General features: G+C 34.1%; 1 protein-coding gene across 3 annotated transcripts in view; it reads left to right on the top strand.

Annotated features, from left to right (window-relative positions):
• Positions 1 to 25,101, top strand: part of LOC118195307 (uncharacterized) — a 196,256-nt gene that overhangs the window by 2,732 nt on the left and 168,423 nt on the right. For all 3 annotated transcript variants that reach the window (XM_085820701.1, XM_085820702.1, XM_085820700.1), the window contains exon 2: positions 16,596 to 16,800. In XM_085820701.1, the coding sequence (XP_085676827.1) occupies positions 16,596 to 16,800 (205 nt within the window). The remainder of the gene's footprint in view (positions 1 to 16,595; positions 16,801 to 25,101) is intronic.

The raw sequence follows: 25,101 nt of genomic DNA, 5'->3' as shown, positions 1-25,101 counted from the left end.
TTCAAAACGTTGATATTATGTATGTTCCATTTTAAGTATACCATGCGCTTAGAAGAAGCAAAACATTAGTTTCACAAATATAACTGTAGTAAGCTTGAGAAGATCTTCACTTCTTCTATAATGCAGCTGTCCTGCTTGAACACAAATTTTTATTCGTGCAAGAAGTCCATAGTGAGAATGAATCCTTTTCAGTATATATTCAACTTTAAAAGCCACAAGTCAGACCTTCACACAAAAAAAGATTAAAATATGTGTTCTCTAGCTTGTTACAGAAGGATAGCTATACTTTGTTTCTCATGAATATATGAACAGCAATTTCACGTAAAGGTTAAGTCAATTGAATGAGCAAATCTCACGAGGACTGTTTCTCTGAGTGATGCATTCGTGGAGGACTTCCTAATAGAAACCCACTCGTATTTAAAGTTGCACATGGGGAGAACCAACCAAGCAGCTAGCCCATTCACCTTGGTTTAAACCCTAGACAAAATGCCAGTTTTCAACGGTTTTAACCACTCAGCCTATTGATAGACCAACTGCATGTAAAGAACCAAATGTACTGTGGTAGAATATTTAAAGATGAAATAGCTGTGCTTGAAATTTACGATAAATACTAAACAAGATTTATGATAAATTCTTAAAAATTTATGCCAAATGTTAAAACGAAAACTATTCCGTAACATTATTACTGAGAGATCGCATTAAAATATAAAAACTAAATAAATTTTTAACATAACAGTTCAATTTTAATTTCGAATTAAAATAATTGCCATATGTGAATCCATTTGTATTCTGAAATAAAATTGGTTTCCGGTTTTATGGCAATATCTACAGAACTCTTCTGTTATTCTGACAAGGCTGCTGACACATTTTGAAATAAGTTTTAAAAAAATCACATTTTAAAACAATTTGCTTTATTTTATATGATAAAAAAAGTTTGGTGAGTTTCTTCTTTGTCATGAAAAACACTAGTTTGCAATTCGAAATGCTAATTATATGATTTTCACGGATTGTTTAAATACATAATTAGGATGCTTCACTTTGGAAAGAGAATAATCATAGGCTAGGACCCAAAACTTGTTTACATGACCGATTTTAAAAGGGTAGTTAACTACATAAGATGATAAATTAGTTTTTAAATTCTAAATTGCCATGAGTTAAGTTTTTTGGAACTTTTTGTATTTTCGAAAATTTTTTTATATATGTAAAACATTTTGCGTACTCATTTTATTTTGTGATCACTTTTTTTCTTCAATAACATAGACACTTATTATCGCTTAATCCAGCAATTCGACCTTTTTGTCCGCGTGGAATCTTTCAAATAAATTTCTTATCCCAGGGATTTTAAAAATTATTTGATTATGCCAAAACCCACAAAGGTATTTATCTAATCGTAGAGATGCTTTTGTGAAAGACTTTTCAAGGAAAACTGGCTGCTCGTGTTCAGATCACACATGACGAAAACGACAGACAAACCTTGCAGCCAGCCGACTTGTCGATATATAAGCCCGTGTTGATTAGCAATGTTCAGCTGCCTTATCCACAACTATATATATCCATTTATACATTTATAATTACAAACAGTTTTTTAAAGAGATTATTAGAAATTTATTAGTTAGAAATTTCAGAGTGTTTGGTCTTCGTGAAACATTAAATTCTAAATTTCTTACTTTATGTCATTTATACATAATTATTCGGAAAATATATACTTCCTTTACTGAAACAAAATACAGCCTAGATAAGCTTTTGTTTTAAAGAAAGTCACATTCTGTAATTTCAGTCAGTTTTTAACATGGTTTTTGAAAGTATCCTCTAGCTAATTTATTAATATATATGCGAGCCCAACACTATAGCTGATTCATTCTAAAATAAATAAGTAATTTTCTTAGATTATTGTGTTCTTAAAATTCATAAATCTTTTTTATATGTGTTTTTCCTTGAACTGTAGAAAATTTTGACATTATGATAGATTACTTTCGCTAACACATTATGTTACAATAAACAAGTTAGAAATTTAGAAAAAATCTCACTGAGATCCACAATTAGAAGACAAAATATGTGAACTTTTACATTCAAATTGTTATACATCAAGGTATTACACAAAAGCTCGAGAACTATCTGCCTAAGGATTATGAATTCGTGCAGAGTTTTCGAAGGGAGCAGACTCGTATTCACCTTATATTCGGGGTTGGTTTATGTAATTATGGCAAAGCATTCCAGGTTTATCTTCCTAAGGGATAGAAGGCATTGTGGAGGACTTTCTAAGGAAAACTGTTTCATATCCACTTTACACATAGGGAAACCACGAAAATGCCCAGACAACCAGCCCATTCTCCCGGAATTATGTAGAAGGAAAACTACGAACACAAGCATGATGCCAGCCCATTCGCAGTGGTTGGATCCTGGTTCGAGCTATTAGAATTCAGCGGCTTCACATGGGGAAAATAGTTCTCGAGAACTTTGAATGCGCATAAGAATTTTAATCTTTTAGATATATAGACTCTTCGTAAAATGCGCTACTAAATCTTATTTTCTTAAACATTAGATGTAGACGTGTACTGACAGTCATAAAATGTTTTAAAATAAGAATTCAGAATTTTATGAAATTGTCTTCAGTTCTATGAGTGACAGAAGTTTGTAAAAACAAAGTCTAAATTTTATATTCTTCCCTGTCGAATAAAAATATCCAAAGTTCCGTATCTCTAAGAACCTACTAATGGCTGAGTGGTAAAGATCATGGCATACTGATAGTCTGATGCGGTTTCGAACTTAGGTGAACGGGCTGGTTAGGCAGATAATCCTCGTGTGCTTAGCCATAGCGAAATAACCTAACCTAACCTAATCGTTTGTATCTCTAAGTGAAAATCTCGAGAGTGAATTCAGTTCGTTATGTCTTTTCCCATGCTTACATCTAATTTTTTTCCAGACTACAGGCAACTGCCGATAATGCATAAAAAACAAAACTGAGATCTCATCGAATTTTGTGCATAAAAGTATGAAATTTAGTGTTTCTAAATCATTAAAGTTAAATAAATATCTTACTCTTAAAAAGCTTTTACTTTAAGGCTCATAATAAAGTTAGATTTTATAATTAAAGATCCTTTTCACCACACGTTTATAAATATTGTTAGAAATGATGTTTATAAACATGTCTCAGTGTATATGACTCAGAGAATAATTTCCGTGATGTGGCACATGCAAGATTTACCATAAAATCTTTAATAAATTTATCCAAAATCTCGTAAAAGTAAACTTCATTAGTCTCGAAGCTGCATATGAATAAATATGCAGTATTCTAGTATTTCTGTATTCTATGCATAAACATTACTGAAAGTTACCTAATTGTACTTCGTCGTAGTTTCTTCGGCATTTCTAATTTTATTATTTTATGAAAAATGAAAGAAACGACCAATAACATTTTCATAGATTCCATTGCAATTTTTTTGTACAGTGAATGATTTTCTATCCATTTGTTGCATTATTACTTAATTGCGACTTAACATTCCACATAAATCATACTTTCATTTGGCATAACGTTCAGCCTCACCAATGACAGAGCATTTAAGACTACTAAATGCTTGGAGTTCGACCAAGGCTCGATCCCAGACAAGCGGGCTAGAGCCATAGATGATTTTAGTGGTTTTTCCCATGTAACGTGATTACGAGCTATCATCCCTTAAAATATCATCCACGGTAACCCTTCCTAAGACAGGTAACCCTAATGTAATCTGCCACATTCAATTAACTTAGCGCAACCTAGCATAATTTTTCAACATGGAAGCTTTCATTCAGTGGTGGGTTCTAATGTCTTAGAAGATCGAACTTTGCTGTCATTACAGAGTGGTGAAAAACCAAGTGGATTATTTAGCTAGGGGTTAAATACTCAATTAGGTAAAAGATACCTTCATGAGGTTCCTTTAAGGAAACTAGTTCTTATTCACGTTGCACATGAAGTAAGTTACGAAAATTCCTATGCAGCCTTCTGTTCACCCGGATTTAATTCACATCGACCTGGAATATTCAGCGATTGATTGCTAAAAAGGAGGTAGGTCAAGAAGCAAGGATGCAATTAAAATTTTTGATTTATTGGACGACTTTTACCTAGCATTTAAACATTTCCTTCATTATTCAAATGACATTTGGTTTTATAAGAAACATACGAAATCACGTCAGTTGATAACAATGTTGTATGTTAGTAATATTAATTTTTACTTTAAAAAGTATCTAATATTTAAAAGAATGTATCTAGTCTAGCTAAAAATTCTCAAAATAACATCATAGATCTGTACATGCAATGATATTTGACATACACAAGTGATGTGCTGTGTTTTATTTGGCTCAAGTTCTTTAAAGTATAACATTCGTGAAGTGACAGGGATTTATGCATGTTCTATCGCGTTTGTTACTATGCCAACAAATATGTAAGAAGGCTTTATTCACTTCTATTTTGTTTCCGAGTTTGGTTGTAGAGATATAGGTTCACGACAGGTATGGTGTAAAATGTAAAATTATATTTATATTAGTTTTCCTTTAGAGATTTGTACAATCTGTAAAAGAACTAATGAATAAATGACTATGAATGAATCAAATGAATATGAATCATAAATCATGACATAGATCGCAGTTATGAGTATTTTGAGGAAATGGGACGTGTTTCTTTCCAAGAAAAAAGGAAGCTATGCAAAATACGAGATGCTTCTTGATACGCAAGAAGTTATCAAATAAGACAACTCATTTCGGATCCTTTCTCTTACTTTCCAACAAAGAATCGGATGTAGTCATAGAAATGACTATCATTAACGGAGTAAAATTCACTGTAAGAGAGAATTCTCCAGGTTTTCCAGTTGCGAAATAAATATAATTTACTAGAGGAAAAGCCCTTAAGCTTTTAGTGCCATTCTAACGTCAGATTATTTCTGAGACACGGATTTGTGGTGACCTATTTGAGCAATGAGGGATATTCAGAGGATTAGTCCTAATAAAATAAGCTCCAACTAGAAGTCAGTATATAAATGTCTCCAGATTTCAGATGCCCCTATTCCAGAATAGATCAATTAGCAAAATTGATTTAAAAATAGAAAACTTTTTTTTTCTGAGCACGATTTTATTTTCTATTTACGTTTTCGTTGATAGTTTTTTTTTAACATCATTTACAACAAAAGCTATAGTGAGGTACGCAACTTAAAACGAAACTGAGTTTCGCAAAAGTATGTTAAATTACCTTAAGCAAGTAAATTAAATTAACATTGCTAGAGTTCAAAACATCTCATGTGGGCACAACATCATTCATTGTACGCCTGTTAAATTATAGACATTTCTTGGTGCACATCATTTAAACTCATTCCCTAGAAATATTTTAACTAAATTAATCGATCCCCCAATGCAAGTTGAAAATAACATCAAAAATTGCAAATTTTGAAATTAAATATATCCCGGCAAATTTTTGTCATCGTCGGTCAATTGTTCTCAGATTTATTTTAATCTTATTTTTTTATAAAGAGTATAAAACTCACAAATATAAGTATATGGATTCGGAAGATAGCATTAAAAGTTGTATTTCGTTATTTCTGAAAAATGAACTTATTTGAATTTGAAGTTGCTAAAACATAAATGTTTTCATCACTTAAAATACCTCTGTTTAGATGTATATGTCTGTGACCAATGATTGTGAAAATAAAAGCCGGGTAAGCACTTTTAAGCCGGATAAGCACTTTTAAGCCGGATAGGTGGCCTGGATATGTGTGTTTATAGATATATATATATATGTCATGTTTTAATGCATAGATGAAGGAATCCGGTACTTTAATTTCTGGCCTTTAAGACACATTATTACGTAGTTGGAAGGATGAATGCATAAATCAAAAACTTCCAGATGTGGCCGTTTCGAAACATAATTTTAATGCAGGATAATTCCCATCAGATCATTTTTCTCTAGATAAGAAATTTTTCAATCCTACTTGAATATAATAATTTCCATGTGCACGGGTTTTAAAGTACGACGTCATCTTAGGCAAGTAAGCAGCAGCATGGAAGGGGAACGTCTTGGCAGGAGAAAATCGTAAGCGAAAAAAACGTAGCAAATCAGAGAAAGAAGGGAGGGAGTCAAAAGTTTCAGTTCGAGTTACAAAAGTTTTAGTTTACAATTATTTGATTGGGTCAGAGGTATCTGAATTAAGCGTTATGCAGGATCGCATGATTAATTTGTATGACGCAGTTAAGACTTATAGCATTATTTTTCAGACAGACAGAGGTAGTCCCCAGTTTAAAAAATAAAGAAGTTATAACCAATTAAAATTAAAAGTTTGCTTTCATATTCTCATCTTATATCTATCTATCTATCTATATATATATATATGAACTTTCATTTTAATTTTGGTACACCTTAAAATTTTACCGGTTAATGTTTCCCGTACAATAGGCTTACTATATTACTTCACTACACTTTTTCCTTGGATACGTGTGGTGTATTTAATTATGGCAAAGCACATTAGGGCTATCTGCCTAAGGTGAGGGATGCCTTTGTGGAGGACTTTCTAAGGGAAACTGGCTAGTATACACGTTACACATAGGAAAAACCACGGAAACGCCCATGCAGCCAGCCCGTTCACGGGATTCGAACCTCGGACCGAATTACCAGTGTTCAGCGACTTTATCGCTCGGCCGCTGGTGGGCCCTTCCTTCGATAGGATAATCCCTATATAACGTTGAAATTGCTTTATATATATATATATATATATTTGTTTCAAAAGAATAAATAGTAAAGTTAAATTAAATTTAAGTAATTAGCTTTAGCGCAAGTTTAAGGCTTTTTAATTTACTTTTAGTTACTTTATTTTGAATTTATATATATATATTGTTACGAGATGACCAACTGCACTAAGATAGCTTCCCTGCAAAATGGGTTTAGGGTTGCCAGAAAATGGCAAGGAAAGTCAGGGCTGCCAGATTTGGTGTGAAACCGCCCATTTGGCGAATTTTGCAACAAAATTGGCGACCTGCCATAGACGGAGCGAGAACATTTCTCTAGAACGAATTCTTACCAGTTTTCCCCAAATGTTCTCGAAGGCAGGTCAGAAGCTATATAAACCTTGTCTGTACTCGGAGTAGCAGTGTATTGAGTTGTATCGTGGAGCATATCGATAGTACGTTCAGTAGTAGTGTCTTGAGCTCTGAAACCGACTGAACCGAGTCGAGATCTTTACTTTGGTGCTTTGCCGTGAAGCTGTCTTCACCGTTATAGTTTGATAGCCTGAAGGCTGTGTTGCTGATTGTTTCAGCGTGTTTATCGCTGAAAAGAAGTTCCAAAGACACGGCTATGAAAGTGTCTTTGGAACTCTCCTGTGTAACACTGACGAATAAATTGTGTTTTGTTTCTTCATCAAGTGTCGTCATCAATCATTACAAATCCACGAAACCGTAGAACGCAACAATATAGATATATGTATATATATGTAAAATATAAAGTGTAAAACAAATTTAATTGGAGCCAATCGGTAATAGACTTTTAAGGAGGCCACCGATATATTTATAGTACTTTCTGCTTCTCGAAATTACTCGAAAACAATATAAGGGTCGAATTATGGTTACAGCTAACAAAGTGGTCAATTACATTTATTCAGTTACAATACTTATTACGGTGATACCGGGACCCGAGCAAAATGTCGCCACATGGCCGCCAAAATTGACGACTTTTGGCGATTTTTCGCCAAATTATTGAGATACCCTTTTGCTCAATGTTAAAAGGATTTGGCCCTGTATTCTTACTTTCTTTTAAAATTAGTTTTGCGTTACATTACACAGGAAATACAGCAATTTCACATATAATTGCACTTGCGTATTTCACCCACTACATTTGCTACATTTGCATTTGCATTTGCAAGTAGGATTTTTTCCATAAGAATGGATTAATTAGTTTCCCATTATTTCTTACTGATAACGTACCTTTGAATTTAAATCAAAGATCAAATCAAAAGATTTTTAACGAATTAATGACCATTATACCACTATAAGTGCCAATATCTTTAAATATGTTTAATGATCTCAATGATTACAAAATGTATTCTGCGGTTATCGTATCAGATTTAAGTTGTCATTGATGAATGCAATATTTATATTGAAGAACATCACTGTATATAGCATTAATAAATTTTGTATCGAATATATAGGATAAATGAAAAAACTGGATCCATGAAAGCTGACTGTTTTCGCTTAAACTTCCGAAAGCGTTAAAAGAGTTTCCGAAACTCAAAAATTCCTAAATTAGTTGTTATTTCTTGAATTAACTATCAATTTAAATATTCGGATTCGCCGCGCTGGATAGTCGAATACTTAGAAGAACTCTAACTAAACTAACGACGAATACTCTAACTAAACTAACGACGTGCAACATGAAGTCTCGCATTATCTTGTTGGAACATTGCGTTTGGGGGCCCCGAATACAGGGAACAACCGCAGGACGTAAGATGTCAGAAATGTACCCATCTGCATTCAAATTACCGTCGATCCGAACTGAAGATGGGCGTGTCGTGTCCCCAATGGCTGCTCAAACCATCACACCAGGTGTAGGGCCCCTATGCCGATATCGAATGCAAGCAGACGATGTGCCGTCTCCTCGGACACTCCAGACACGTATACGGCTATCAGACTATTGCCCTTAGAACCAGGAATCGTTTGAAAAGGCGGCATTTTGCCACTCCTGCACCCTGCCTTGTCATTTGGCGCACGTCTCTCTCTATGCTGCATTAGGCATTCTCTATGCAGCATAGAGAGAGAGACATGCTGCATTGTCAAGGGAAGCCGAAATAATGGTCATCCTGCTGATAGTCCACGCTGCTGCAAAGTCGACGCACCTTACGAGCTGATACTTGGCGTGCTGCAAACATGCCCAATTCCTGACTAATGGTCCGTGATGTGGTCGCACGGTTTTTCAGGGCTGACCTCACAATATGTCTGTCTTTCGTGAGTTAGTCATGGGAGGGCTTTGAGCTCCTGCTATCAGGTTCTGTATTCCTCCTTACTTGCTTTGGAAACATTTACTATCCTGACTCGGAACAGGGAGCTTACTAAAGCTATGTTCAATAAATTTGGGAAGTAGAGAATACACACAAGAAGGGTATACGAAACTCTTTATTTTTCTCTCTTTACAATGATTTCCGGACTTCGGAATACAGAGACCAACCACTTGTGGTCTGAACGTAGGAATATAAAAATATTAACTAAACTCTAACTAAACTAACTTTGGATTAATCAAACAAGTTCCTACTCCAAGATTGGCCGTATATTAGCAAAAAGCCGTATGTAGTACAGAGAACTGCTAACACTACGATACGTTTAAAATTATCAAGAGGATTAAACCTCTGGCCTTGAAGGCAACCAGCAACCGAGTAAAACTACTATGGCAAGCGGCCTGCTTCTAATAGCTCCTTCCTCTCTCTTGCTTGGCAAAAAGCCACAACTTAAGTACTTGGCGTTCGCAAGACAAATTTGCATAAATAAGTTAAAGCTTTTAATTCTGGCCGGAAGTAGAAAATAAGAAGTGATAGTAAAGATTTAAAATAAAATAAACGTTAGTAAAACTTAAGATCCTTACACTGCAAGCAGATCAGTTTGACCCTCAGCAATCCATTGATTCCATATTCGCATGACGGTGGTTCGATATCGACCAGTAAAATCGGCGATATCACGGAACGATAATCTACATTTTCGATAGGCAACGATCCTGCCGCTACCGAATTTCGAACTTGCTGGTAAGCATTTCCTCTTCTTATTCGATGCTTAACACGCTATTCTTAGCAAACTCCAACCTTACAAAGCACTTTCAGAATGAGAAATCCACTGCACAACTTTTCTTTGAAGCAGTACTTCAGATGTTGTTTCTCCCTCCTGCGTCGTCTAAATGCGCTGAGATACTAATCATTTGCATATCCCAACTTCTTCCTCTAATATGATTTTGACATTCGCCAGATCATTAATGCCTGGTGTCGCAATTTTTTGATACTCAGCAGCATATATATATATATATATATGTGTGTGTGTGTGTGTGGGTGTGTAATATATTAATGCGTAGTCGTGATGGCAGAGTGGCAAGATGGAAAGAAGATGTTGATACCAAACCGAGTTCAGCTAATTACCACTTTTATTTCTAGTCCCATTAGAGGAATTCTTCGTAGACTTCTAGGTCATAAGCAATTACACTATTTTCTTATATACACAGCGGGAATACGACGTCTGTTTTAGAATAAGAGAAAGACAGGGAGGGTAGCATAAAGTTGATAGCGTGGCAGGAACTAGAAAAAGAATAACGTAATTAATAGGCGAGCAGTATTTACACTGAAGTAAATGCAATTGTAGAGACAGGCTGTGATTAGTTAATTTGAGTTTTAGTTACCTTTTTCAAGCAATGTTATATAACATGGAAAGATCTCGAATTTGGGGGAACACATGAATTTAGGGGGAAAGCACCAAATCTAGAATAGTTAATTTTGAGGTAGCCAATTATTTTTAAAGCAGCTATCGTATTTTGTTATATCTTACATATATAACAAAATACGATAAAGAACCCTTCAAAAAGAAAGGTTGGGAGAGCAGCGTGTCGGAAAAGCATTAGTGAATTAGAGAAGGAAGAGAAAGCTTATCATATGAGAAAAGACGTTAAGAGGCATCAAGGACATAGCCTGCAGATTTTCCCATGCCCTGACCTTTCTCATATACAGATTATGTAATACTTAAAGAACTAATTTTCAGTTAGTATTATAACAACAATATAATTTCTAAATAAAACTAAAAATAATAAATTAACACAAATATAATTTTTAAAGTTCTCAAGTTGTGAAAATATCCAGTGTCTTTTGAATGTTCAATGAAAAACTGTTTGTGTAAAATATCTTGACGAAAATGATTCCACAAAGCTCATTCTGTTACTTGGGTCGTTGAGCTCAGTTTTTATGGTTATACGTTGGTAAATTTTGCATTTTTTTTTTTTTTGCTTTAAAAATGATTGAATTATGTTATTCTTATGCTTCGCTTGAGGTTTTTATGTCTTTAGTTTATCTGCATGCAATAGTTGTAGAATTATCAACAATTTAAAAGTTGTGCGACTAAGCCGAACGTACCCCCATTTGTTTAACTTTGAAAATCTTTAGTAGAATAGGAAATTAAGTCGATTTCTGTACCTTCAGTGTCTTTTTGTGTACAAAAGTAAAATTTCAATTTTGTGCATCAAAACAATCTGCCTTCTTGCTCGCTGGCCGAGTTGCTTGTTTTTGCGTAGAAACTCTAAATTTAATTGTAAAAATATTTTTTTAAGTGTTCTGGTGTTTTATTTTTTTCTGTACTTTAGAATTTTTAATGAAAATATTTTGAGATTTTTTGTATTTTTGCCTTGCTGCGATGTGAGATCTGAATTAATTGAATGAAAACTATATCTTTCATGAAATTTGTGGAAATAAGTTTAAATTAAATGCAGCAAAAAATGTTTATAATTTAATAATCTGTACAAGGAAGTCACGTGGTGTCCACATCCGATTTTTCAATGTATGAAATAAGATCAAACAGTTTATTTGTTTATTGATACATAAACAAATGCAGATTTGTAATCAGATTTTGCAAAAATTATGCATTTCTGTGAATTTTTATTTCTGTTGGAATGAAGACTAAAATTTATTCTTTTGTTTTACACTGAAAACTCTTTTCTTAATAAAACTTAACATATGCATTAGTTTTAAATTAACCCAGGAACACTTTTTATTTATTTTTTTTTTATTTGGCAATTTTTAAGGATTATCATTTTATGTGGTTTATTTCTAAGTAGGAGCGGCAGGAAAAAGTATTTGGAACCCCAATATATGATAAGCCGATATCGTATTTTTAGTAAGTAATAGTTTCGTTGAGGAAGCTTCAGCCTTCATATAAGTCTCCTCTACCTTCTTTTTTATGAATTTATATGTACTACCTTTTTATTCCGTATTCTAAAATAATCTTCATTTTCTTGACAGAATTTTCTTATACTATTAGGTGAATTCCAAGCAAAAGAGCCATGTGACTTCTCTTAACAAAATAAGCTTCCGCTGAAGTATAATGTTAACTAATAGAAATAGACTAACAGATGAGTTTTGAATGAAGGAAAGTTTTTCATTATTTTGCTTGTTCAGGTTAGGTCAAACAATAGTCTTTCAAAGGCTTAAAATTATTAAATGTTTATTATCGCATTTACTGTTTGGAGCCAATAAAGGCTAATTTTTTTAATTCTGTTTTCTGTCAATTGTTAAAAATTATTAAGATTCAGTGTCGCAAATCCAAAAACATACAAATGAGATCCTGATTTTCTTTCCTTTTGGCACCGTGAAATTTAAGGAAACGTTATACCTGAAAAGAAGATCCAATTTTTGTTTCATTTCAGTAATATCTTTATAGTTCTAAACTACCATTTCTTTTGACATTTTTGTAATAGTATAAGGCAAGGATGTCAAACTGGCAACTTCCAAAGCAAATTTATACGGCCCGCGAATAGATTTCAACTATGCATTTATTATAAATACGACGTTGCAAATATTCTAGTTACCTGAAGAACGAATTTAGATTATTTTATTTACCATTAAAACAAACATGAATAGTGCACGGGAAAATCTATAAATGGACCTAATTGATTTACAGTGTGATAAATATTTCATTTAAAAATTTGAAGATGCAGATTTTATTAATTTTTATTCTTACATGTCAAAAAGTTAGCAAGCTCAGTTTTTTTGCACTAATAATCACTTTGTTTGGAAATGCATTATATGTAAGCAGCACTTTTTAAACAGTTGGCAATTAATAAGAAAAAAATTCCATTGTCCGATGAGCATCTACAATCCGTGATTAAATTATTTTTTCTAATTTCTCTTCAAGGCTACAAGCTTCAGAATCAATACGCAATCAAGCTGTACTAAAAAATAAAAAATGGATAGTTATTTACATACAAACATATACATTTCTATCTATGCTTCAAAGGAGAATTTAATAAATGTACGAAAGAGACCATAGGTTGTCATTATTTATTCACAAGTTTTGTCTCACTTGGAAAATTTTCTTTAAAACTTAGAAAATTTCAATAATTTTTTTAGTTTAAATTAAATTATATACTGATTAATTAAACATGTTAGAGTTATTTTAAATAAATGTCAATCAAGAAATGTAATATTTAACTGTCAATATATCTGAATTACAAAATGTAACTAAAAATTGTCTTGGAGATGGAAATTTTAAATTTCAGATGGATAATAAATATGAATTTGACTTTTTTTTACTTTGTTACTATTATTATTACCATGCCATTATTGTTATTAACCATGCCATAAATAGGTGAACCGAGTAGACAATAGAAAAGTTCTTTGAGGCTGGTTTAGAAAAATTAATTTTTCTTTGGGTAAGTGTATTAAATTAAATGAGGATCATGTTGAAAAACTGCTTTATGGTATTGACGAAAATCGAAGAAATAAAAAAAAAAAAAAAAAAATGCCTAATTTCATACAACTTCGGAAATATCTCTCTCGTATAATCAGACTTAAACTTCAGAAGTAAAATTCTGTAGAATTAATATCAAAGCGGGCTTTTAAAGGAAAGCTGGTAGACGGCTTAAAATCTTCTGGGAAAAAAATTGGCGATATAATATTAAGAATCAGTTTCGTCAAAAAGAATCGGGTTACAATGAATCTGCTTAAAGAAAAAAAAATTGTTCGTGTAATAATCTAACCACAGGTTAACAAATTATAATTTATCTTCGACTGCTAACGAAATGCCTTTCGGCTTGATTCTAATGATCAAGTAATTCGAAAAACTGTGGAGCAATATCAGAAAGTAATACCAAAATCATAACGGATTTCTTAAGATTAATTCCTGGGGAATGGCATTTTCAATGGTTAAGTTACCGGCATCTGAGACATTTATGATTTTTTTTCTTCCAAATTTCAGTAATAGGAAACGCAACTGCGACGGTAATTGGAAACGAAAGAGAGGAGGCTTAATCCATTTAAGGACGGTATCATTAACAGCACGAACTTTCGCTCGAGGCCACAATTGGACATGCGGGACGCCCAAATCAAACCCCTATCCTCCCAACATTGGTCCCGAAGTGTGGCAGGTGTGAAGGTGTCTTCAAAAAGGAACCAGAGGATCGATGGCTACCATGGAAACGGGACTCCGACTTTTAAGGTCAAGCCAGAAAATCGGCGCAGGCTTCTCGCCACCTTATACAACTCACACTTCGTTAATGATGTTCAAAGTACCACCCTCATTGATGCTACTTGTTTAACTCTCGTGCGGGGAAATTAAATATTGTTTCGAACGTGACTAATAGCTTGGGCATCAAGCCCTAAAAATTTTAAATTATTGTTCGTGTTCTGCCCTTTTTTTTAAATTCAACCTTAGACTGATATTTGTTAGACATCATTAGTTTATTGACACTTTATCTATGTATAAATAGTAATGCTGACATTTCGATCAAAACAAAAATTTTGTAAACCGAAAAAACTAAAGTACAGCCAAAAGTTGATTATTACACTGAAAAAAAAATAATCACGTAGCCTCTGAATAATTTTTCAAATGCAATACATATAGGTATTTACGGGGCAAAAAGGAAAATCTCTGTGTGAAAATGGCTGTTAAGTGCACTTCTAAACAAATAAAAAACATTGGAGAGAGAGGAAGTATACATAAAGAGACAATTTCTTCCTTCACCTTCGACATTTAGAATCAATCAATAAATAAATAAGTGAAGAAATATTGGAAGTCATGATTCTTGTTCTCCTCTATTTATTAATCTTTTGTATCCCTCTAGTTTCATTTGCGGAGCATATATATTATACGGCAACATTTCACTGATGCTGCTACGACGATAGGCTAAATCCGCTCAATCCCCAACGATATCGAAATGCAATGAAACTATCAGTGCGTAGTAGTTAATAACACTTTGTCCATCTTAGCTACTGGTTAACCTAAATCATAAATTGAACTGACCATAGTTGTAATATTGTATATGATTTACTGCCCTTCGTGGATATTGTTCTGTATTAGAAATCGATGCTTGAGGTAATTCTACACTAACGATCAGCGCCATTATCTAACAGTATATACTCGTAATTTTGCATCTACCACATTCCAATACTAATTTTCGCAATATTCTGGTTCTCACAGCGTTTCAAACAATTTGTAATTATTACACTGAAATTGGGCCAAATTGTAGCCAGATGTTGGAATGTTAACGTTCATAGATTAATACTATGTTTATTATTCAAGCATTCAAAGGATTAACTTTACTATGCTTGCTCTCAAATTGTGTTCTGATGAATTTTTCCCTTTTCGTTTCTTTTTTTCTTTTCTTTTTTTTTTAAGAATATTACAAATTTTAGAGAAAATTATATAAACTTTACACGAATATGACATTACTTCTTCCGGTACTTTTCAAAAATTTTCTCGCATTATTCAGTGCATAGTTGGTCGCAATAAAAACGATTTGTTTAGTTTACCAAAAAAAAAAAATATATATATATATATATATAGATCAAGCAACACACACTGAATTGCTACTGAATTAGGATGGATGGCATTATGCAAATATCGGGGCCTTGCTGCCTCACATTAGCGCTTATGAGGGCGTTGCACAGGCTGCTAGGAAAATATCTGACAAAAATGTAAAGGTAGACACAGGATACCAAAATGAGCAAATTACGTAATATCAAAATGAAGTTTATATGATTCGAGCGCTGTTGAATGGTAAAAAAAAAGCGTTCAACTGGCCTAAATTGTCTCCCCCCCCTACATATTTCGAGGAGTATGCATTGCTACACGAACGCGAAGGTCACCGATGTGAAGTTTATCTATGGGAATGTGGCTAAAACAAAGCAGGTGCTAAAAAGAGGTACAATGAACTACTTTCATGTATCTACTTTGAGGAGCGACTCCGTTTCCATCTGAAGTCCTACAGATAAAATGCTTGGCGGCACACTTCACTGTCGAGTAGCGATGAGTGTCACTCGAAATCCGCACAGGAAATGAGAATTCTCATTATCTCCCACTCAACAGTAATCTGTAACTCCACAACGCGCCATTAGGATATATACGTTCCATACATAGTCTATTTATTTCGTTCCCTTCTGCCTGCCTTTACATTTTTGCCAAATATCTTCAGGTACCCTTTATATGGATCGAAGCAAAACCCTTTCTAAGCAATTATTAAAAGTACCATGCTAGCAAAAACTCGCAATCTAGATGCCTTCATATGAGAACAAATAATAGTTGCTTTACACATTTGGTGTCAGAAATAGTTTGAAAATTAAGTTTTCTCATTCCGTGGTATCAAGAGTGAGGCAAGAATACATGCATAGCAGAAAAAGAAACAGCAGCCAGGAAGAATGAAAAGTTTTTTTTAATTACAGCAAAGCACATAGGACTATCTGCATAAGTGGAAGGGTCCTTCGTGGTGGAACTTCTAAGTAAAATTGGCTCTTATACACGTTACACATTTGATTTGAAAGGAAAATATCACTATTGCATTAAAGTAATTGTGCTGCAAATGTAGATTTTATATGTATTATTTCTTTACTTATTATGTGATTTTCCCTTAGGCGCTACACGGAAAGGGAGGAATGACTCGTATCTACAATACACATGGGAAAAACCACGAAAACACGATGCAGCCAGCCCGTTTGCCGGGACTCGAACCCCGGACCGAATTACGAGTGTTCAGCTTTGATCGCTCGGCCGCTGGTGGACCGATAAGCCAAAATAGTCGAGTGACTACTCTTTTGCCATGGTTGCTGTATCACATTGGTAAGATTGTATACAATTAATTTATTTCGATAGCCGTTTTTATGAAAATATCCAAATATGTGTTGTATCAAAGACCTAGTTTATTATTGCTGATTAAACTAGAACACTAACAGGAAGCAGTGAGGGCTAAGCTTACACGTGGTGTTTAACTAAGGTGCAACACTGAAGGACACTAGGTTATGTCTTGTATATAATGTCTGATTGCAATCAAAAGCTAAAACCTAACGGTAACAGCAATGTCTTCAATATGTTTCCTTCGGAAGGGATGACGTGAGAAAAAAACAGATACAGATCCATTTGTCTCCAGCAGTACACAGAATCATCTTCGGTGTTATATAGTTTTTTCAAACTTGATTCACACACTTTTTACTTCCACTTTCGTTTCATAAGTTAATACCAAGAAGCTAATAAGCTTAAAATATGATGTGTCTCCCGGATCCACTCGCAATAATAACAAAATCTTGTTGGATGGAAGGTACATTTTTTAAAACGTAGTGCAGCTTAAGCCGTACAAAATGTGTGGGATGGCTTGCAGCGTTTATAAAACTGTAGAAATGGTGCTGGTAAGTTTTTCTAAAGCTTACAGTTGCACTTTATGTATGAAAATGGTAAATATGTTCTAAAGGCACCCAAAGAGATTTTAAGTTTTTTGGCAAAATTTAAATCAAAACACAGATTTTAAAAATTCTTAACCTAGGCGAGGATTGTGGAAAGTTACGCAATTAGTGTTAACCAGTTTCTAAGAAGTATTAATATTAATTAGTTAATGCTATTAATATTATTTATCAATAAATGCTTTTCACTTTACGCAATTCAGGTATTATTCTTTGACAGCTAAAATTGTTCTAATACAGATAATACTCAAGAGAAGAAAGGAATACGTCTATTCATTATTATCATCATATATACATACTATTTATTACTATTGGCATACATCCATTACTGTCGGCATACATTACATATAGCTGTAAATCCTGTATATTTTTAAGAAAGCGAGTGATAACAGTATTAGTTCCTTTTTTAAGCTTTTGAAAAACGTTTTTAAATACAAAATCAGGCTTAATCAAGGTACATTACTCTGTAGAGTCATTAGGTTATTTTTGAAGCACGAGAGATGAAAAATGAGCAATGCGCTCTCCGGGACTCGAACCTGGACCTTTCGAATATGTCCCGAGTGTGCTATCGTTACACCACGAAGGCATGCAGAAAGTAGGGAGAAAATACCTTATATACTCTCCATTTTCTAAAGGGCGACTAGGGATTAGGGGACCCAATCGCTAAATCCTGGTAGTGAAGAATCATTATTTACTACTTTTTTTTAGTTTGGGAGCTACTATAGACACATTTTCGAATTTTTCGAAAGAAGGAAATCGAAGAAATCCGCAGTGCTCTCGCTGAGATTCGAACCTTGCATCTGTCGAATACGCGCCAAATGTGTTACCGTTAGACCATGAAGGCATGCTGGAAAGGGGGGGAAAATACCTTATAGCTTCATCAGTTTGATTTGATAACAATATCTGTATACGTAGCTTAACTGTCTACCTATATCTTTTGAAATGAAGTCGAATACAACTTTCATCACTGTTCACAGTTACGACGAAATAACTTCTATTAACTACAAACTTTGCAGGACAGAAAGATATATGCTAATTCGACCGATTTCACAACCTCGACAAATATTAATCATCTAAACGTGTTCATTGACTTGTATTTCAGCGATAGATGCTTAAATTATGCTGAGAGAGAGGATTAGACAAATCCCAGTCTTTCCTGCGTTTGCAATTAACGATCAACAAGGCTTATTTACACGGATCGCAAATTAAATTGAATGTTGTCATGTGGATAATTCATTCCGTCACTGTTTTTCCAGTAATTGTTTGGAATAATTTAACTTCTAATTCGTTTACACGCTAGCAAGAATTAATTTAAAGCGATTTATGACGCTCCTTACTTAAAGAGTGGTTTTTGAGAAGATTTAAAAATTGCAGTTTTAACAAGCACATTTTACTAACCATTATATTCTTAATGGCAAAAATTAATTATATATGATATATGTTATAATGTTACGTGGAAAAAAAATATTTAACTTTTAAACTCAACTTTTAATTGACTACTTTCTTGGTGCCGCGACAAAAAAATAAATAAATAAATAAAAATAAATAAATAAAACTAAAATTAATTCTAAGTACTACTTAATTACTTTCACAATCAAAATAAAAAACACTTTAAAATCAAAGGAAAATATCCTGCCTCGTGTTTTGATAACAACAAAGATTATTTATCAAAACCAAAATGCGAAAAGGCATTTCCGTAACAAAATCTTTAACAGGCTATCTCTCACTAAAATAAAACTAATTCAGATCACCAACCTGAAACACATAAATTTTAATACAAATCTAGAGAAAGCCACACACTTAAGAAGTCTACTCAACAAATCAAGATAAATTAATTAAGCCGATCGTCACCAACACTTAAAACTGATTTTTCTCTACTACCGCAATATGGTTACCCAGCTTCGATATACTAACCATGTTTCCGTAAGGAACACACGGGTGACCTACAGTAGACCACAATTAAACACAAAGAAACATGCAATAATAAAAATAATAAACACATTTATTAAATAATTCAAATATTATAATTTAAAATAGCTGATCAGACTACCCCTATAAAACATACTCTTAAAATATACTCATTATTTCAATCTCATAGTTAACGTTATTCAAATTATACTAAATCATAATGAAACACGTCACAGTTTTTAATCATTTTAAACAGGAACTCAAGAAGTTTAAACTCATTTATAAAAGCTAGTTTAGAATAAATCATATTTCCTTCAACTGTTATACATCAGTATATTCATCCTCGGTCAATTGAAATTACATGAACATAGCACTTAAACATTAAATCAAAAATTCCCTTCCTCCAATTAGTTCAATTAACTTCTGACAATCAAGCATTAATAAAAAAAAATTAAATTCTCAGCTAGAAATTTAGTAACAATAAATATTCAGTTTTCATCTACTTGAACATGACAGCCCTTGCTTTAGTATTAAACATTTGCAAATTTATAAAGATTAATTATCAAAAAAAAAAGCACCAATGAAAAGATAAAGTCACTCACGAAATCCGCGTACGCACATATGAGGGACTCGGGGAGCTGCCCGAATCCAGTCACAAAACGTCGAAACAATAACTGTCAAATCTTCATCGATTTCAGGAACCGATATTGAAATCTGTTCAACGGGAATCTCAAGGGAGTTTTTTCATAGTTCCAGCACTAACCTCCGTCAAGCAGAATTTTAACTCAACAAAATCAACTTTTCTAAAATTTCAAAGTTCCACTGAAGATAACAGAAGGAGGTCGAAACTGGAGGCAACAAACCAAGGCAGACCTCAGGGGATGACGACGTCCCTCTTTCATATTTTCAAAAGCAAAACAGGAACTCCAGCACGAGCAGTTTAGACTCAATTCTTCCACAAGTGGAAAAAATATCAGCGACGAAATCGAAAATAATAGGCCGCAGGACAGGAATCGCCGCCGTCCAACACGACGAGCACCCGCACCATCTCGGATAGGTAACCAGAATCTCGGAGATAAACAGCTTTAATTGTAAACCGCGGTCGACCCCCAAAGAGCAGCCGCGTTTTTTTTTCTCCTCTCCATCTTAGCACCTCACTGACCGCGGCCGGTCCCGAAAGGGCCGCCGTCAAGGAATCAAACCCACTAACGCTCTGAAAAATTTGCTAAACAAAATCTGCCAAAATCTGCTAAAAAAAAATTCTCTCCTCCTACCCTGCAACGGCAAAAAACTTCTCTCCTCCTACCCTGCAACGGCCATTACAACTTCTTCGGACTCACTAAATGTTCTAGCCGGTTTACTCCCTCTTCATATTAGAACTGAGGAAGAGGCTGTTCGTCAATTACTTGTGCAACTACGCAGGCCTATCACATGTGATGGAGAACATTATTTGCCTGATGACTATGAAGCAAAATTGAAACCTTTTAGTACTCATCCAGCAGACTATGGGGTTGGAGTTAGGCTCCATATTCCACCATCAGTGTTTCATAATTCTTCAAGCCACGTGATATATACTGATGGCTCAAAGATAGATGATAACGTAGGAAGCGCTTTTGTTGCTTTTCATGATAATCTTCCTCTAGCCCACTGGAAGGGACATTTATCTATGCAGAATAGTGTTTTTCAAGGGGAAGCAGTGGCGATAGCACGCGCTATCCGCTACTTGCTGACTCAGAATATAACACAAGCGACAATCAATTCTGATAGCCTTTCTGTCATCCACGCCATTGGCAATCCTGAGCATTCCTCTCCAATTATACGAGACATTCAACAGGACTTACGTGCTTCTCTGTCTTTCACTATTCACTATTTCACTATTGGGTTAAACAGCATGTGGGAGAATATGGTAACGAACTTGCAGATGCCTATGCCAATGAGGCGGCTTCTGGTGATGCTGATGAGAATATATCCATTCCTTGGCCACATTCTTTTCTCAAGCGAACTTTACGTCTTCGAGCAATTAATAAGTGGCAAGAGGAATGGGACAATAGCTTCACCGGTCGACGTACTTTCTACCATCTTTCATATGATCGCTGCTGTGGCAATGCCCATCTTTCCCGTTACATTTCGGGGCATGCACCTTTTCCTGAATTCTTCGCACATTAGTGATACCAATGTCTGCAGTTGTGGTGAACTCGGCTCTCCGGAGCACTATTTAGCCAATTGTCCCCTGACAGAAGGCCTACACATACTATTTCCTACGCAAAATCGTCAGGCATTTTGCAAACTCTTAGTTAAGCAAAGACACCTGATCCGCAAACTAAATTGCGTAATGGAGAAAGTCTCCAGCGTTGGGCTTGACCTATGTCAAGTTTAATCTAAATGGTTTTCAGGAAATGTATTAACCATGTACTATCTGCTTTTTGTAGCTAGACTGTTAATAACAAATGAAATATAAGTTTGACTGCATCACGTTAGTTTGTGTGTATCGAACTTCATCTATCACCTTTTCAGGTTTGTTAGAAATTTTTATTTTTATTTTTATTTATCTATTTATATATATATATATGTCATAATAAGAGCAAAGGAAAAGGAAATAACGGAACACTGTAGATGCGTAGTTATCCTATATTGAAGAGGAAGTAATCTGATTGCGTCGTAAGCTAATGTGTTGACTTCGTAAATTAAACTTGGCAGTAGAAGCGATTTTAATTCCATTTTTATTTCCAATTGATATTTGTGGCCACAATCACTTGGCACTCTAGTCGTGCCTTTCCACAGAAGATTTACATAAATGCTGCGTCATAAGTTTTTCTACATTTTTCTAGAAGCTACTCTGTTACATAACCATTCATATAAATGCTGAGTCATAAGTTCTCCTAGACAGATGCCTTCTCGCCTTCGTCCTGCTAACGCTTCCGCTATGCTCCTCTTTCTTTGTTAGAACGTTATGATGTATTAAAGTTTAAAGTCAATCGTATCTAATAGTTCAATTACTGAATAAGTTATTTGATTAACTTCATCTGGAAAAAGTCATCTGCTATAAATTAAAATAAAGACATGCTTGCTGTTAAAAGTGAAAAGTCCTGAGTCGTCATTTTTCTCCGTACTTCAATCATCCCAGCTTCATCAACCATCTGCCAGAACGTGTAATGGAATAGTCTCACCATTCGCCCACGATGTGATGGAATAACTGAAAACATTACATATATATATATATATATATATGTATGTATGTATTAAATTCGTAATCGATTTTGTATTATTATTATTATTATTATTATTATTATTATTATTATTTATGTACTGTACTCTTCTATCGATAGTATGCTTTTCTTATTAAGTTGATTGTCTATAAGACAATCATTATCTTAATCATTGTATCATGCTTACAAGTATCTTCATTCAGTATAGTATTATCAGTAAATTATGTTGGTATGTTCTATTGTAATCTATAGTGAGCTTTTGCACTATAACAGAAATTGTAAATGTTTATTTGATGGCATCATGTTAATCTAATTACATTGAAATCTGTCTCATGTTGTAAGAATCTGTCTACTTTTTATTTAGTACACAATTTAAATATCATTGTTTCTTGTCTTATGTTAGCTAGTTTCATTCTTAAGTCAGCAAGTATAGCATTATCAGTAAATAATTCTAGTCGGTCTGCAAATATCGCATTCAGTCAGTAATATAGTTCTGTCGGTACTATAGCTATTGCTGACAATATGGATAGTTTCAGTCAGCAAGTATAGCTATAGCTTTTTCCGCAAATTCTTCTTTGTTTGTAAGCAACTTTCTGTCTTTGTATATATTTTTGTTTAACTATTGCATATTTGAGCCTAGTATTTTTTATAGATAACTTGTTTGTTTGTTCCGTACTCTCCTACTGTTCATATGCATTTTTCATTTAGTTACTTGTTTTTTTTTCCCCTTAATTTTATAATGGCAAGCATTATCATTCAGTCAGCAGGTATAACATTATCCGCATACTATGTTACTAAGTTCCATTGTACAATATGTTAGGTCAGCTCTTTAGCATACTAGAAACTGTAAATGTTAGTTTGGCATCATGTTAGCTAATTGCATTGTACTATCTATCGCTGTATGAATCTGTCAACTTTTTAATTAAAAAGTAAATATTATATAGCATATAGCATTTGTATATGTTCTTGTTTACCTATCGAATTTTGAGCCAAGCATTTATATAGATTTCATGTTGGTTTATTTGCACTGTACTGTATTTTCTACTGTTTTTACGCATTTTTCATTTATCTACTTGTTTATATGAAAATAATTGTTGTATGCTTTTCTTTTTATATTATATTAGCATGCATTATCATCCAGTCAACAAATCTAGCATTATCAGTACACTATGTTACTATGTTCTATTGTACTATATGTTCAACTGTATTATTTCTGTCAGCTCTTTACCATACCAAAAACTGTAAATGTTAGTTTGATGGCAACATGTTAGTTATTTATTTTGAACTTATCTAATGTAGTAAGAATTTGTCACGTTAGCCTGCATCGGGATCCCAACTATTTAGCCAGTTTGGTGTGGTGGTGTGGTGTATTTAATTATGGCAAAGCACACTAGGGCTATCTGCCTAAGAGGAGGGATGCCTTTCGTGGAGGACTTTCTAAGGGAAACTGGCTCGTATACACGTTACACATAGGGAAAACCACGAAAACACCCATGCAGCCAGCCCGTTTGCGAGATTCGAACCTCGGACCGAACTATCAGTGTTCAGCGACTTTACCGCTCGGCCGCTGGTGGGCCCTTTGCCAGTTTGTATTGTACAATTTTTTACTGAATGTAAGAACTTTATCCTACTGAGCCGACTACATCCTACTGACTTTCAAAATCTGCAAATTTGAGCAATATACATGAATTACATAAACAAAATATTTAACTTGCAGACTTTGATCTATAGATTTTGTACTACATCTATAGAATATGGACTATAGACTTTGAACTGTGAATTCTGAATATAGACTTTGAACTATAGACTTTTGTTGGAACTACAAACTACTCTTCATCACTACTATTTCTTTTCGTCGCATATTATATTCAAAATTCCGCACATATTTTAAAGAGTTATGTCATATTTTAAAGTTTTTGTATTACATTCAAAATTCTGTACGTTTATAATTATGCTATTTTATTTATTATGCTTCAATTTTTTTCTTTCCAAACTATGTATCATAGCAAATTATGTATTCATTTCAAATTATGTATTCATTTCCAATTATGTATCTGTTTGCTAATATTAATAAACGGCTTGGGATCACGTAGTGGGGAGACGGCGCTAAACCAATTAACCAAATGGTAAAGGCGTGGTGCCCGTCTTCCCCGTTCCTAAATTCTAAATCCTACCCTGCAACGGCTTTTAAAAGCTCGGTTGACACTCACCAAGAAACGCCTCAAAATCACTATTGGCTCAAACCACACTAAAATTAAAAATTTAACCAATCTTAAAGAATTTAGAACCCCCCTCTGGCCAACTACAAACTGGTGATAAACCATTACGCAATTTCTAACTCTCTAAATTCAGAACTCTCAGCAAGATGACAGACCCTTTCTTTCCCACGCAAAGAGGAATGTTTCCAACCTATAACTCTGTCAAAAATCGCCGCCCCTTAGAAATATTCGGCTCTGAACGAGCAAAACAAGTGTGTTCAACCCCCACGAAAAGGAAATTGCAGCTGGCCGCAATTGACCGCTTCGTGTGAAACGGAAGTACAAGCCTCTTCCTTTTCTCTGAATCACACTCAA

This window comes from Stegodyphus dumicola, chromosome 7 (assembly GCF_044657685.1).
Source record: "Stegodyphus dumicola isolate Sdum_Otavi_A_Nest chromosome 7, ASM4465768v1".
NCBI lineage: Eukaryota > Metazoa > Arthropoda > Arachnida > Araneae > Eresidae > Stegodyphus > Stegodyphus dumicola.
Note: the sequence above shows the minus strand (reverse complement) of the source record. Positions and strands in the feature narration are given on the sequence as shown.